The following is a 16,672-nucleotide window of genomic DNA, read 5'->3' on the forward strand; positions in this document are numbered from 1 at the left end:
AAGTATATTAGTAGCAAACTCATGTCTTTGAATTTGCTACTAATATATCAGATACTATGAAAATTGTTCTCTTAAAATTGCAGTTACTTTAATCTCCTAGCATTAATGAAAATTCACAGTTGCAATTAAAACATTAGTTCCTAATATCTTCCAGTTAAGTTTGTACATGGCCGTACACATTGACTGCCAAACCAATACAACAAGTGATGGATGAATTCACTCACAGTGCAATCCTATACATGAATTTGATAGTGCTTACTCCCAGGAAAGTGGATGTAGGATTGCAGCCTAAATTCCGTAGTCTTCCTAACTTTCTATACATTTCTTGTGGTTCATCTGGCAATGTTCCAATGCAGCATTCAATGCAGCAGAATATTCTTCTGAGCAGACATGAAAAATCTCTTTCCCTCTTAGCAATTTATTATCAAAAGAGTATTTTCATCAAGAACTGTTGCCTACTTTTTACCTTACAAAAATGATTAATACTAGACACTTAAAATTCACAGATACATTGTAAGTGTGAATACATAATGAGCTGTGAGATTAAATTAGAGTAGGAAGAGTTGACAGGACAAAATAATCAATGCAAGTAAACATCTTTGGTAGCTGGGTTGTTTTTTAGTGGAAGTACTACAGAGGCTCTAAACAAAATCTGAAGGTATAACACTATAAGAATTTACTGAGCTTGCAAGACCTGGCATATTTAAAGTGAGGGTGGAGAGTCTTACTTTAAGAGTAATAAAAGCACAGAGGAGAGGGACAACCCACCACCCTCTTCCTTTTAAAAAGGAAGTTTAAAAATCTCTCTCTCTCTCTCTCGTTCTATGTGTGTGTCTGTTATCACAAACCTTTGGCAACAAATAAGGCTGAGAAAGATGTGGTTTTAAAATAACAAAGCAATATTGAAAACTTTATTTACAAGAATGAGGATTTTACAACATAAGTTTCATGGTGTTAAAATAAATATACCTAACCACACCCCAAAACTAACCACACCCCAAATCTATAGCCCAGATTCCCTTATCCCACATGAAAGCCAGTCCTTATCTACCTCGCAGAGAAAACCCCATCATAGTTATACTCTCTCTCTCACTCACAACTGAAAATGAATAATAATAATAATAATAATAATAATAATAATAATAATAATAATAATATACAATTGGGAGTAAAACACGCTGATACCCATGCACATGCCCCTCACAGCTGATTGGCTGTTCGCTGATGCCAAACAGCAACAACCTTGCAAGGGGGAGGGGGGCAAGAGCGCCAGAAAAACTGTGACAAAAGCAGTCAGGGATATTCTGGTAAAAGTGAGAGGTGGAGCCGAGGACACTGCAGGAGCAAGTGAATGTCATGTGGCCCGTTAGTGATGACTACGATACAATCCTGCAATAAATGCCCGGGGTTGCAAAATCCTTCTCTTGTGCTGCCCTGTTACTTTGGTTAAAATAATACCTCCACATCCCCTACTTTATACATAAATAGGACAAACATGAGAATGATTTCCCCTTCATGTTTACTTTTTTGGCCCAAGTGCAAATGATCAATTTTGTATGTGATTTTTAGCTAGTCTGTCATTCTAACCTTTTGCAGGCCAATTATAAATATTTGCATCTGCATTGGTATTTCCATCAGCATTTGATCCTATGATCTGCTAGTTCATGGAGTTTATTTAGAACTTGCAACATTATACTACATATTTTCTGTAATTATTATTTCCATGTGGGTAGGATCTTTTTGTTGAAAACATGAGACATTAGCAACACAGTCCTATGCATACTTACTCAGAGGCAAGCCCCACTCAGTTCAATAGGCCTTATTCTCTCTTGTTAAGTGTGTGCACAATTGCATATGATTGAGCTATAAAGCTGCTATCCTAAACACATTTACTAGAGGGCAACTCCCGTTAAAGACTGTGGGAATGATTTCCAAGTATGCACCCATAGGAATGTAGAGTAAGTGCTTGTAATATTTCTTCATTCTTCCAGTCCAGATCTGGCTCCAGATCTTCCAGGCCTTCTCCTGCAATTTGCTTTTCCTATGCAAATTGAGGTCGGAGTAGGAAGGTTGATCTAGACAGGGACTACAGCAGTGTGCAAAGGGTTAATGCTCCCCTCCCTGCACCCATCCAGGAGTAAAGTAAAAAACAACAACCCAGGCATAGCTGCACGCTACATATTAAAAGTAACAAGCAATTTGGCTCTGACTTTTGCCGTTAAGGATGGGGTTTGGGAAGTAAAGAAGAGAAGGATTGAAAAGAAATGATTTTTCCTCTACTTTTCTTTGCGGGATACTTTTCTCATCCCTTTACATTAATACAAGGATTTATAAGATACAAGAAAAGTGGTACATGTCCTCAATCAATTCTATTCCCTCCCCGCCACAACTAAACTTCAGCGGCTGTGGCGTGAACTTTTGTTGCCATAGGACACCGTATGACAAAGGAATCGTTTTGAGCCAAGGAGTTCTTATCAGTAAACGGAAATTACACCTGAAATTATTGTGCCTGAAGCCCCATTTTTCTCTGTTAATGTAACTTATGTCACAGTGGCTGAAATAACACCTTCGGCAGCACGGTTCTTCGCTGCCTAATGCAACCAAGCTGTGAATTTACAGCCAACTTGCGTATAGTTCCCCTGCTTGCTCATCAGCTGTATAAAAAGTACTTTTAGGAAGCCAGCGAACTTGAATGTGGTATTTTGAGCCCCCAGCCAGACTAGGCTTTGTATTGTGCTATGGCGATTTCCGCTTGAATACTCATAATGGTTCATATTCTGCATTGGTTTGTGGATGCTTAAAAACTGAAAGAAGGGAATCAGTCTACCAAGGAAAAAAGTCAATTTTCCCAGAGCAATGCGAGGCCTTGAGTGAAAGCCAATAGCTTGCAGCATAGCAATCACCACTTCACATCAGAGGAAATACGGTGATACTTTATGCTGCTTTATACTTCACTTTGCATTCTATTAGTGCTCTTCTTATGCCAGAGATGCTAAGTAGGTTCCTTCAGGAAGTAAATCAAATGTGCCCTCTCACACTGGCATGCTGATGGTTCATTTTCATAATTACCATTTGTTGGGAAGGGGTGTGTGTTTTTTTGTCATTTTTTTTAGGTGACTTCTGCTGTAATTCAAAATCTTTCTTTTAAAGCCCATTTTCTTCTGCTCAGCTGGGGGAACATCTTAAGTGTGTATATGTGTGAATGAGAACATGAATTTGACATATAATTGGAGAGAGAATGCAATATACTTAAGGAATTCTTGAAAATATGTTTTAAAGCAGAGGGTTACATGTAGCTAAACAGATAATAAGCAGCCTAGTATAAATATTTGCAGCCTGATTTTTTACCTGTGCTTGGATCTAAGTAGCTTTGGGATGCATTCATAAACACACTTACTTGGGAGTAAGTCTCATTGAATACAATGGGTCCTACTTCTGAGTAAACATCTAAACAAAATCAAAATGGTATATATTACTTGGGCTCCCCAGTCCAGATGCAGTTGTAGCCACCTCTGCTCCCACAACCTCTACCTCCTTCTGTGGGCCCAGTTAGCAACAGCCTCTACACTACCCTTTGTCATTTGGCAGACTTTGTTCTCTTTCCCACTCTTCCTCTGATCTCTCTCTCTGGCCCCGTTCAGAAGACACCTTAAAGCACAGCTTTAACCATGGTGGTTAAGCCAGAAAGCAGGGCTGTGTTCAGAAGACACCTTAAACCATGGCTTTAACCATGGTGACTAAGGCAAAAGGCCTTATTCACCATGGTTAAAACCATAGTTTAAGGTGTCTTCTGAACACGGCCCGGCTTTCTGGCTTGACCACCATGGTTAAAGCCATGGTTTAAGGTGTCTTCTGAATGGGGCCTTTGAATGTGTGTGTCATCCCACCATACTCTTTCTGCCCGGTCCTGCTCTACCCTTACATAAGTGCACCCACTGTCTCCATACTTCCATCTTGGCCTGACTTCATCTGTCTTGTCCTGTCCCAAGCTTACCATGGATGCTCTGTCTCAACAGTTTATGTTTAATCTTCAAGTGCCTTGAGGTCCCTCATCTGGCTGCTCCCTCATTTCACTGTTCATGTAGAATGGCTGCATTTTACAGGCATCCCTATAATCTACTTTTACTAGACTTTCCATGAAACATCTTAGATAAGTTCTTCAGTGCAATTTATAGTTTCATTACTTACTGATCTTGGATATATTTTTAAGTGAATTTAGTGAAAAGGGTTTTTTTTTACACAATATGGGTAATATTAAAGGTTTTTGTGATCTGAGGCTGAGGAAAAGAATGCTGTGCTGGGAAAATTTTAAACATATTTGAGGGTTGTATGTTTTCTTGGTAAATGTACTCATAAATGGAAAATAATTTCTTAAGCATCATCAGTGAAAGATCTGATAAATGATATGCTAACACATTAAGCTTTTATAAATTTGAAATATATTGTAGAATGGTGAAATTAAATGTTGAGTCTAAATGACAGTAAAGATTCATTGCACAGAACAGCCGCTTGAATGATTGGATGTCATTTTCTAGGTCTAATTCGCCTGCAAGAACTCATCAAAGCCCCTTCTAGGTACAACATTAAAATCAAAATCCGCCAGTTGCCCTCTGGGAATAAAGATGCCCGGCCTTTACTCAAGGAGATGAAGAAGGGCAAAGAGTTCTATGTGATATTTGATTGCTCACATGAAACGGCAGCAGAAATCCTTAAACAGGTAAGAAGGAGGAAAAAGCCCATTTGTTTCCATCAAAGTGATCATGCCATCTGGTTTTCAGCTTCTGGGAAGCACTAAAACTGCATTTGGGTGGATTAGATTTTGGCTCATTATCACACTGTTGAGCAGCTATTCTCAACACCGGGAATTTCTTTGAGCCTCTGTTGGACAAGAAAAAGCTGTCTGAGCATATCTAAAGAGCTGCCGAAAGCTGCTTAAAAGCCCTCCCCTGTGTCAACCCTCCCCACAATGGGCATAATGGTTAAAAGCTCCTTAGTGCATGCGTTGCCCCAAATTTTTGCAGCATCTGAATACCAGTACTATGTTTCCCTTGCAGCAAGAAAGCTGGTGTGTGAACACTGTACACAGTTGGGGAAATATACTTGCACAGGCTTAATTTAGCCCAGATGTGAATTTTGCCTCAGTGCAAGGGCAAACCACCCAAATGCAGAGCCACTTTCCTCAGAAAGACACACCTGGTGCCTTCTTTCTGGTCATTTCGGCACCCAAGTCTTCTGGTGAATAGTTCATTAAATTCTTTCAGGCCTTTTAGAATGTCTGGTTTTAAAGCTTTGAACTGTAACTTGCTGTTTGCATGTCATGTATTTTTAGCTGTACTGTGAAATTGGTGATCTCTGCCGACAATTTTTTATGCTGCAATTTGTTGTTTAGATTTCAATATTGTATTTACTATGTTATGTTTCTGTGCTGCCCTACTTTAGTTTACTGTGTGAACACTGCTGGTTGACATGGACTAAAGCAGCTACAGTGGGAGGGGCCACAGATCAACAGTAGATCATGTGCATTGCATGTGGAAGAGATCTCTAGTGAGAAGAATCAGGTAGCGAGTGTTGGAAGACATCTCAATTGGAATAGAAAATATCAGACTGGATAGTCAAAAAACTGACTTTCTGTTTTTAAAAGACAGGAAGGGTTTGGTTGACTCTACTGAGGCCTGTTTTTCCCAGCTTTTCTAGAATTCTGTGAGGTTTGGGATTTAAAAAAGGAAGAAATCAAGATCAGATGCTGACTGGGTTCAGACAGCACAATAACCAACAGTGGTTTAAATAGTCAACGGTTTTTTATTTAACTCACCATGGGTTATCGTGTTGCATAGCGGGAGTTTTTAAACCAATGGTTGGTTATTTGGCCAAAATAACCAATGCAAATAAATAACACTGCGGAGTTGGCTAACTGCGGAGTTGACCCACCATTGGTTATTGTGTTGTGTGGAGGGCACCGTTAATTATTTCCTCAGCCACCACTAGTTATTTTGTCAGCCACAAAGTCGCAAGGCAAGAGCAGTCAAAGCAGCAGTTGCCACTCTAGTCCAGCCAGCAGGATAGATTTTTGGCAACAATGGCTGATGGGATACTAGCGGGAGGACTGGGGCGGGAGAGATGGCAGGGAATGAATGAATCAACTCAACATGGACTAATAATCAACTCAATGCTTATCCTAATCCACACAATGGTTGATTATTATCATGTTGTGTGGAGAGTAGGCCCTAGATAAACAACTGTTGAGTTGATGATTACCCCACCATTGACTATTGTGTTGTCCAAATGCAGCCATTATCTCTCCCACTCCAAAAGTCTGGTTAGAGCCTTACCAATCCCATTTTAGAGTATCCATTCAGATTAATAACTCTGGGAGTGATCTGTGTGTCCATTGAGGAAGTTCTCAGTGATATAATAAAATAGGGATGAAGATAAAAATCATAAATCACAATCTTTTAGAATTAGTTTTCAAAGATCTCTATAGAGGAATATAGAATGATAGCCTCTCTAGAAACTTTCTGAACCTTGTAGCAGAATTTGATTATAAATAGATAGATCTTTATGAGATCCCATAGGAGTTACATATCATATAGACAGGGACCACGGTGTACTGTATATTGTCAAAGTAATCTAGATGGCTGCAGATATTGAACCTTTTACAATGCTAGCAGTGTGGCAATTGAGAGTTGATAAAATTATATTTGAGTCTGGTAGACAGTATACAAAAAGCATACTTTTACGATGATGTAAGGCTGAATTTCTAACATGAGCATTAACCGCTGAGACTAATCATCGGGTAGAACATTTGGTATGTCCCATTACCTTCCTCTAATCTCAGTAAATATTTATTTATTTATTTATTTATTTATTACATTTTTATACCGCCCAATAGCCGAAGCTCTCTGGGCGGTTCACAAAAATTAAAATCATCATAAAACAACCAACAAGTTAAAAATACAAATACAAAATACAATATAAAAAGCACAACCAGGATAAAACCATGCAGCAAAATTGATATAAGGTTAAAATACAGAGTTAAAACAGTATAATTTAAATTTAAGTTAAAATTAAGTGTTAAAATACTGAGTGAATAAAAAGGTCTTCAGCTGGCGACGAAAGGAGTACAGTGTAGGCGCCAGGCGGACCTCTCTGGGGAGCTCATTCCACAACCGGGGTGCCACAGCGGAGAAAGCCCTCCTCCTAGTAGCCACCTGCCTCACTTCCTTTGGCAGGGGCTCACGGAGAAGGGCCCCTGTAGATGATCTTAAGGTCCGGGTAGGTACATATGGGAGGAGGCGTTCCTTCAAATAACCTGGCCCCAAACCGTTTAGGGCTTTAAATGTCAATACCAGCACTTTGAATCGGGCCCGGACCTGGACTGGCAGCCAATGAAGTTGTAAAAGGACTGGCGTAATGTGATCTCGCCAGCCAGTCCCTGTTAGTAAACGGGCTGCCCTGTTTTGTACCAGCTGAAGCTTCCGGACCGTTTTCAAAGGCAGCCCCACGTATAACGCATTGCAGTAATCCAAACGAGAGGTTATCAGAGCATGGATAACTGTAGCTAGGCTATCACTGTCCAGATAAGGGCGCAGTTGGTATATCAGCCTAAGCTGATAAAAGGTGCTCTTTGCCACTGAGTTCACCTGTGCCTCAAGTGACAGTTCTGGATCGAAGAGCACCCCCAAACTACGGACCCGATCCTTTAGGGAGAGTGCAACCCCGTCCAGGACAGGGCAAACATCACCTCGCCGGACAAATGAACCACCCGCTAACAGTACCTCCGTCTTGTCTGGATTGAGTCTCAGTTTGTTAGCCCTCATCCAGTCCATTACCGTGCCCAGGCACTGGTTCAGAACAGTCACTGCCTCACCTGGGTTTGATGAAAAGGAAAGGTAGAGCTGGGTGTCATCCGCATATTGATGACACCTCAGTCCACATCTCCGGATAACCTCCCCCAGCGGCTTCATGTATATGTTAAACAGCATAGGGGATAAAATAGAGCCCTGCGGAACCCCATGGCTTAGGAGCCACGGCACAGAGCAATAATCCCCCAGCACCACCTTCTGGAATCGGCCATCCAAGTAGGAGCGGAACCACTGCAACGCAGTACCTCCAACTCCCAGTTCAGACAACCTATCCAGAAGGATACCATGGTCGATGGTATCGAAGGCCGCTGAGAGGTCCAGGAGAACCAACAGGGTCGCACTCCCCCTGTCTCTCTCCCGACAGAGGTCATCCCACAGGGCGACCAAGGCAGTTTCTGTTCCAAAACCAGGCCTGAAACCCGATTGAAATGGATCTAGATAATCCGTTTCATTCAAGAGTGCCTGGAGTTGTCCTGCAACCACCCGCTCAAGCACCTTGCCCAGGAAAGGGATATTAGCCACCGGCCTGTAGTTGTTTACATCTTCCGGGTCCAGATTAGGCTTCTTCAGGAGTGGTCTAATTACCGCTTCTTTTAAAGAGGCCGGCACCACTCCCTCTCTCAAGGAGGCATTTACAACCTCCTGGACCCAGCCGGCGATCCCCTCCTTATTTGATGTAATGAGCCACGAGGGGCAAGGGTCAAGCACACAGGTGGTCGACCGGACTTGGCCAAGCACCTTGTCCACATCCTCGGGCCTCAATAACTGAAACTCATCCAATAAAACTGAGCCGGACGGCGCTCTGAACGCCTCTACTAGTGGTGCTGCATTAAGTGTGGTGTCCAATTCATGACGAATCTGAGCGACTTTATCTTCAAAGTGTCGTGCAAACTCGTCACAGCGTGCTACCGAGGGTTCAACTATCTCACGCCCTGGCCCAGAGTGTAACAGGCCACGAACCACTCGGAAAAGCTCCGCCGGATGACACCGAGAAGACGCAATGCTGGTGGAAAAGAACTGCCTCTTTGCCACCCTCACCGCCACAGAGTAGGCTCGATAGTGAGCTCTAGCCCGTGTTCGATCAGACCCAGCACGAGTTTTCCTCCACCTGCGTTCTAGCCGTCTCCCCTCTTGCTTCATCGCCCTCAGCTCAGATGTATACCAAGGAGCTGACCGGGCTCTGCTCAGAGGGAGAGGACGCTTGGGCGCGATCGTGTCAACCGCCCGAGTCATCTCTGCATTCCACAGAGCGACCTGGGCTTCGACAGGAGCACCGGCCATATCAGCAGGAAAATCCCCCAGAGCCCTCTGGAATCCATCGGAGTCCATTAGCCTCCGGGGGCGGACCATTTTAATAGGCCCCCCACCCTTGCAGAGGGGAAAGGCCGCCGAGAGTCTAAACCTCAGTAGGAAGTGATCCGACCATGACAAGGGGGTAGATGTTAGTTCCCCCACTTCCAGATCACCATCCTCCTGTCCAGTCGAGAAAACCAGATCAAGTGTGTGTCCCTTTGCATGTGTTGGGCCGATGACATGTTGAGACAGCCCCATGGTTGTCATGGCAGCCATGAAGTCCTGAGCCGCTCCGGATACAGCAGCCTCGGCATGGAAGTTGAGATCCCCCAGAACCACCATCCTGGGGGTCCTCAACACCAGGTCCGAGACAACCTCCGTCAGCTCAGGCAGGGAGACTGTTGGGCAGCGGGGTGGACGGTACACCAGCAGAATCCCTAATCTGTCTCGAGTACCCAACACACAGTACAAACACTCCAGACCAGCACTCGACTGAACAGGAAGCCTAGAGAGGGAGATTGTATTCCTATAGACCACGGCAACCCCCCCTCCCCGGCCCTCGAGTCTGTGCTGGTGCTGCACCGAGTACCCAGGAGGGCAGAGCTGGGTGAGAGCAACCCCACCCAGTTCACCCACCCAGGTCTCAGTGATGCATACCAGGTCAGCCCCCTCATCCACAATCAAATCATGGATGAGGGAGATTTTATTCTGGACTGACCTGGCGTTCAGCAGCAGCACCACCAGACCCGAGAGCAAGCTGATATGGCCACCAGGAACTATCCGGTTGGGGTAGGAACCAGAAGAGGGAATAGCTGTAAGGAATCTATCCCCTCTTCTCCTCATCTGGCCTGTTCCTCCCCTAGCACCATACCTCCCCCTACCCGTGACCACAGTTATGTGGGCATCCCCGTATCCCCCAGAGCTCCCCAGGCACATATTAAAAAGTAATTAAAATGTATTTTACAAATTTGCTGCTGGTTGGCTGGTTGGAGATCTTGCAGGTACAGTAGTATGGTATCTCCTATGTGCGCCGCCGAGGCGCAGCCTCTGGCAGGCTGCAGATGTACCTGTTAGGGAGAGGTGGAGCACTCAGTCAGCTGACGCCCAGCAGGTGAGGGGAGAGACTGCAGAGGGAAGCCCCAGCAGTCCCTGTTCTTCTTTCCCCCCCACCAGCCAAACACACCCCACCTTCCCAGCCTCTGGCAGGCTGCAGATGTACCTGTTAGGGAGAGGTGGAGCACTCAGTCAGCTGACGCCCAGCAGGTGAGGGGAGAGACTGCAGAGGGAAGCCCCAGCAGTCCCTGTTCTTCTTTCCCCCCCACCAGCCAAACACAAATAATTAGTATTAGGACGAAATCATTGCAGGCTACAAGTATGAGTCATTATCAGGTACAACAGGGTTCTTAAACCTCATGTAGAAAACCATTATACTATTTATTTTCTCAGGGGCACATTGCTCACATTTTGCAACGCTGGTGCATAGTGTACAAGGTGCATTTTCCCCAATGGATCACTTAGTTAAGAATTGTTCTTCATGTACATTATATACATGTTAGGAAATGTGTGGCAAACTTCACTGCAGCTCACATATTTATTTATTTATTTATTTATTTTATTAAAACATGTGTATCCCACCCTATATCACAAGGATCTCAGGACAGCATGCAGATAAAAATCATACAAACAATATAAAACAATAAATATACACAGCTAAAAACAAATTAAACCATTAATAAGCTAAAGCCAGTGTAGAAGTTAAAAACAGTAAAACCAATAAAGCAATTAAAACTATGTACAGGCTTGGTGAATTCCATCAAAGGCTCTGTTAAAAAGCTATGTTTTAACTTGGCACCGAAATGAAACCAACGCTAGTGTCAGTTGGGCCTCCAAGGACAGGGCATTCCACAACCGGGGTGGCACAACAGAGAAAGCCCTCTCCCATGTCCTACCATGGTGTATGTCTCGTGTTGGTGGGATGCAAAAGAGAACTCAAATCTCGAGCAGGCATATATAGGGAGAGGCTTTCCCTCAGGTATTGAGGTCCCAAGCCATATAGGGCTTTAAACATCATTACCAACATCTAGAATTCCAACCAGAATTCAATAGGCAGCCAGTGCAATTCCTTTATGACCGATGTTATATGGTTTCTGTGAGATGTACTAGCCAGCAGTCTAGCTGCTGCATTTTGTACTAGCTGCAACTTCTGAGTCGTCTTCAAGGGCAGCCCACTCAGAGTGCATTGCAGTAGTCTAATCTGGAACTTACCAGTGTGTGCACTACTGTGGCTAGGTTATACCTGTCCAGAAAAGGCTGCAGCTGGTGGATCAGCTGAAGCTGGCCTCGAGTACTCCGAGCCACGAAGTCCACCTGGGCCTCCAGTGACAAAGATGGATCTAGGAATACTCCCAAGCTACACACCTGCTCTTCAAAGGCAGTGCAACCCCATTCAGAACAGGTTGCTTACCCAGTTCCTGGACTCGGAAACCACCAATCCATAGAGCTTCCATCTTATCAGGATTCAGCTTCAGTTTATTGATCCTCATGCAGCCCATTACAGCCTCCAGACACTGATCCAGCATCTTCACTGCCCCAGCTGTATGGTAACTAAGAAAACATTGGGTGAACTTTGGAATGCTGCTAAGCACAGGATAACTCAACTTGCCCTCTTAGTGAAAGTCACAGCAGAAGCATCAGGACTCTATGATAAAGTGCAATGTGAAAAGACTACTAATTCAAAGAAGAATGAATAATTGGGTCTTGTCTGAGCAGAATGGCCAGGAAAGCTGTTCAGATTATGATCAGGGTACACTAAATGCTTGGGTGGGGGGGAACCATGACTATAGGAACTGCCTCCCTCCTTCAGTTATTCAGCTATACCTCTATGCTATATTACATGTAGCAGGACTATATCTGAAGCAATATTTGAAGGAGATTGGAGTTTCATTAGACTGGAAGAAAAATTGAGATGTATACCACACATTCAAATACTGAAGGCCTACAGAATTGTAGAATACAGATAATGGAATGTTTCCTGTTATGCAACACAATGCAAAGCAAGTTTTCTCAGAAATAAGTCCCTCCTCTAGTATTATAGAAAAGCAACATGTTGGCAGAACTTTTCTTGTTGCTAAAAATGGCAAAATCTAGCCAATATATTTTCAGTTAACAGGTTCTCTGAGTGCTGTGGCTTGTAGTCATGCATATCTGAAGATATCATTTGGTCTACACTTTTAAGTGAACTGAACTGAATTGCATTTCCCTTACTAAGAATGGATCAGAACACTGTTATCCCTCAGAATTTTGCAATGCAGCTCATTGCTCCAAAATTACCAAAATGTACATAAAATGCTTATTTTAGGGTAAAATTTATTTTTATTTATTTATTTATTTATTACATTTTTATACCGCCCAATAGCCAAAGCTCTCTGGGCGGTTCACAAAAGTTAAAACCATAATAAAACAACCAACATGTTAAAAGCACAATTACAAAATACAGTATAAAAAGCACAACCAGGATAAAACCACACAACAAAATTGATATAAGATTAAAATACAGAGTTAGAACAGTAAGATTTAAATTTAATTTAAAATTAAGTGTTAAAATACTGAGAGAATAAAAAGGTCTTCAGCTGGCGACGAAAGCAGTACAGTGTAGGCGCCAGGCGGACCTCTCTGGGGAGCTTATTCCACAACCGGGGTGCCACAGCAGAGAAAGTGAATACAAAAATGCATATTTTGTGATAAAATACATTATAATGCAAATGTTTATCAGTTTTCTCAGACTAATGCAGAAATGGGGTGGAACAGAATTATGAATGAACACTGACACAGACAGGAAATAGACTGATCTGTCAATCTGTAGGTGTAGTCTTTTGAAACTGGCTTTTGGAGTTTTAATCTTGCTTTTATTTTTTAAAAGTTTTTTTTTTACACCCCAGGGTTTAATTCTCCAATTTCAAGTAGCTGTTACTGGCAATGTGGACTGTTGCTAAAGCAGTTGCATACATTCACATTGTTGCTCCATCATAACATCCTGAATCGCTTCTGTCGCCATCGTAATGTCTCAGGTTATTGTAGAAGCTCAAACACCTGGTGAGCCTATAATATGTGCTGATTAAGCTGCTTATAAGGTCAGAGTATTTAGTTTATCTCATGGGCCATAAAATACCTCTATAACCCATAATTATTCTCAGATCAAGTACACAACAAAATAAATAAACTGAAGGCAAAATCTCACATCTCCTGTGATTACTTTTTCTTCTCATATTATTCATTCTTTTTCACTTGAGAAAGTTTCATTTTATATTCAAAGATTAAGATGGCTACTTCCGTCTCATGTCCAAAAAGCAGCTAGTCTGTCAGATCCAAAAAATAGAGAAAAGCAGAAAGTAATTCTAAGCATAGCTATTTGCACTTTACCCTTGGGCAAAATTCAGAGAGAGAGAGAGAGAGAGAGATTCATTTTCAATGTGATTATAGCCTGGAAATCTGAAGGCACTATATGTTATATAGCAGAATATTACAGATGTGGTGGTGGAGTTTCTTCCTAAGAGAGAGAGAAAGAGAGAGAAATGATGATGATATTTTGCTTGAATTCCATCTGTAATAGAGATATGATTACATGTTATTAAGTAAAGCCCTGGACAACACAGAATTCACATCTAATACTTCTTTGATGGAGTTTGTAACCTCTATGATCTGGAGAAAATTGGTTGGTAGTATCTATACCAACAGATATCACCAAGCTGTTCAGGCAACAAATCTTATACACCCCACTCATTCTAAGCTATTCTTAAATTCTTTGAACCAAAAAGTTATATGGAAAGAATGGACTTGGGATGAAAACTGCACCTTCTGAGCCTTCTAAACTTGAATGTTTTGAACTGAGTTTCAAAGTTAGTGAGAGTCAGACATCTAGATTTTCCAGTTAATTTCCCAGACTCAACACTTTATTCTGTATTCTGCTGACATTTCTTATGGATTTGAAGGAAAGTCATCGACAAGGGATTGAAGGAAACCTGCCGAAGGGAATGCAAGTGTGTATAGCAGTTTAGTGATCAGCTTTGACCTGAGATGAGTGGTTGTTGCAGGTGCTGCAAACTCAATTGCCCTTCTTAGGTTGCTGTGTAGCTGAATCTGGATGTAGTTGCATGTGTGGCAGGGAGCAAGTGGCTGAATAGTATGAGGTCTTCCCCAAGATTCCTGACAAGCACCGCAGTACTGCTTAATTTAAAAGTATTGTAGGGGAAGGCATTTGAGGAGAGTCCAATGGTCACAGGAAACAGATGTGGCTGCTACTCCATCTCTGACTCTTTCAGTGGCACCTCAATCAGAGAAGCTGAAGTCAGCAAATAATGTGAAGCCAGGGAGAATAAAACAGGAAGGACCTGTGCAGAGGACAATAGTTGCCATGAGTCCCAATCACAGGGAATGATGTCAGGATGACTGTGGGTACGGATCCGTCAGCAAAATCAGCACAGCAACTGTTTGGTTAGAGTTGCAACTAAATAATACTGGAGGACCTGATAAATTATGGATACTCTCTGTAAAGGTGTCACCAAACACCAAGCTGCCTCCCATACACAATGGGCATTTCTAAGGGAATATATCCCAAGGGATGGGTTACACCTGAGTACAGGCTGAAGTAGAAAAAGAAGTGTGTGTGTGGGGGGAAGAGGTATGTAAGAAGTGAAAGGTGGCAGTAGATGAAGTCAGAGGGTTGAAGGGAGTAGATTCAGAGGAAACAGGAAACTTAGCAAAGGAGATACAGAGTAATCTAGGGAAGAGAAGCTAGGTCAAAAGTTGCTGGGCTATGAAATGAAGAGGAAGCTGGGGAACTAAGAGGGAAATTGTAGTAAGCAAAGGAAAAGGAAAAGGAAGAATTCTACTACTCTCTTATTCCTTCTTTAAAACTGTATGTTCTGAAAACAGCCTCAAGTAGAGAAGAAAGATGCTTAGAACTTGTTGGAGGTGGAGGTGGAAATAATCAGCAGCATCAGATGAGAGTTTTATAGCACGTTTGTTACTGGTCACTCATGGATGTTTGCGGGTCCTTTTGATGCCGCCGTCCACCTCCCGCGTGTCTCCCGCTCCTTCTGCTCATTTTTCTGTCACAAAAAAAGACCTGGAAAATCTGTTGGGTTTTTTTTGGCTGTAACGAAACTTGCTGCCACTTCCTGCTGTGTACAGGAGAAACAGCCCGATAAAAACTCTCACTGAATGGGCCACATGGTCTTTGTTTCCTTCCTCGTATTTCCCCTTGTGAAGAAAGAGGAATCTGCTTATCCCTATTGTGGGACAGAAGCAGGAGGCAAAGTGACGGTAGGGAAACATGATTTCATCCCCGTCTGATGATCCTGTTCGAGAAGGCATCAGTGACCCTACTGTACTTTCTGTGTAAGCACAACTATAGTATAGCAATATATGGTCTAATGCTGTGGTGGGTAACCTGTTGCTCTCAGCTTAATTTCATGAAGGCGTGGGCAGAGGAAAAAAACCCTGAAATGGATGAAGTGTTGAAAGCAAGGAATAAACTGAAATGGATGGAGCAAGGGGGAAGACTGAGCTGGATGGGAATGGGAAATGCCCTCTGTAAATCAACAGTTTGAATCTCTGCCAATGAGGAAGAGGAAACAGGGGGAGCTGAAATTGACTGAGTAATGGAACAAGAATGGAAAAGCCCCCAACAGAGTACCCTCCAAGAGAAAAAAGATTCCCTACCTCTTCCCTTGTTTAGTGCAATGGTCGGATTCAGTGGGCACCAGTATGACAGCAACCACAGACAGAGGCCAGTGCCTGCTTAATGTAAGGGTGCCTGCATTCAACAAGTGAGAGGATAGAAATGTTGATGTGTGATTCTGAGCATGTGGCAGAGAGGCCCTTTCACAGTGCCATAAGGAACATAGAATGTCAAAGATGCAACACAGAAACTTGTGCAACAGCCTCAGAACTCAAGAAAGAACTGGAAGGCAGGTGGGCGGTTTATTGACAGAAAACAATCTGGGAAGATCTGCCAAATTCAGAATATTATGATAGTTAATCTTTGGTATCTGCCATTGCTTATGCCCCTGGAATTACAGCAATTTATTAGTTTGCTACAATCAATTGACCAGTCAAAGTAAATGCTCTAAATCTCTTTTCCTCCCCTACAAGAAGTTGTACCTATCCGAGAGTTCACTTCCGCTTACCTAGACTTGAACCATATTAAGAGTTTCAAAGCTATGCTTGATCGTTCCTTTTTGTGGCTCCTTTGAGCAATCAATACCCCATGGGCATTCACTGTTTAAAGTCCAATTTCTTTGGCTACTCTGTCAAATTTATTGCCATACATTTACACTAAAAGCTTGTGCGCAGAAGGAGCCCACCCCAGGATAGCAATATGAGTTCGAAGTATACACACAGCACTTTACTACAACAGCAGCTGCTGTCTGCTATTCTGGGGCTTGGAATTGACTCTGTTCCACAAATGGAACATTATTGCTCTGATGAAGCTTGCTGGTTTTCCTGTAGAGACAAAG

General features: G+C 42.8%; 1 protein-coding gene across 2 annotated transcripts in view; it reads left to right on the plus strand.

Moving 5' to 3' along the window:
• The window catches only part of GRIK1 (glutamate ionotropic receptor kainate type subunit 1), a 185,155-nt gene that overhangs the window by 97,426 nt on the left and 71,057 nt on the right, over positions 1 to 16,672 (plus strand). For both annotated transcript variants that reach the window (XM_063126714.1, XM_063126715.1), the window contains exon 4: positions 4,536 to 4,717. In XM_063126714.1, the coding sequence (XP_062982784.1) occupies positions 4,536 to 4,717 (182 nt within the window). The remainder of the gene's footprint in view (positions 1 to 4,535; positions 4,718 to 16,672) is intronic.

The sequence above is a fragment of the Elgaria multicarinata genome, chromosome 5 (genome assembly GCF_023053635.1).
Source record: "Elgaria multicarinata webbii isolate HBS135686 ecotype San Diego chromosome 5, rElgMul1.1.pri, whole genome shotgun sequence".
In the NCBI taxonomy this organism is placed as follows: domain Eukaryota; kingdom Metazoa; phylum Chordata; class Lepidosauria; order Squamata; family Anguidae; genus Elgaria; species Elgaria multicarinata.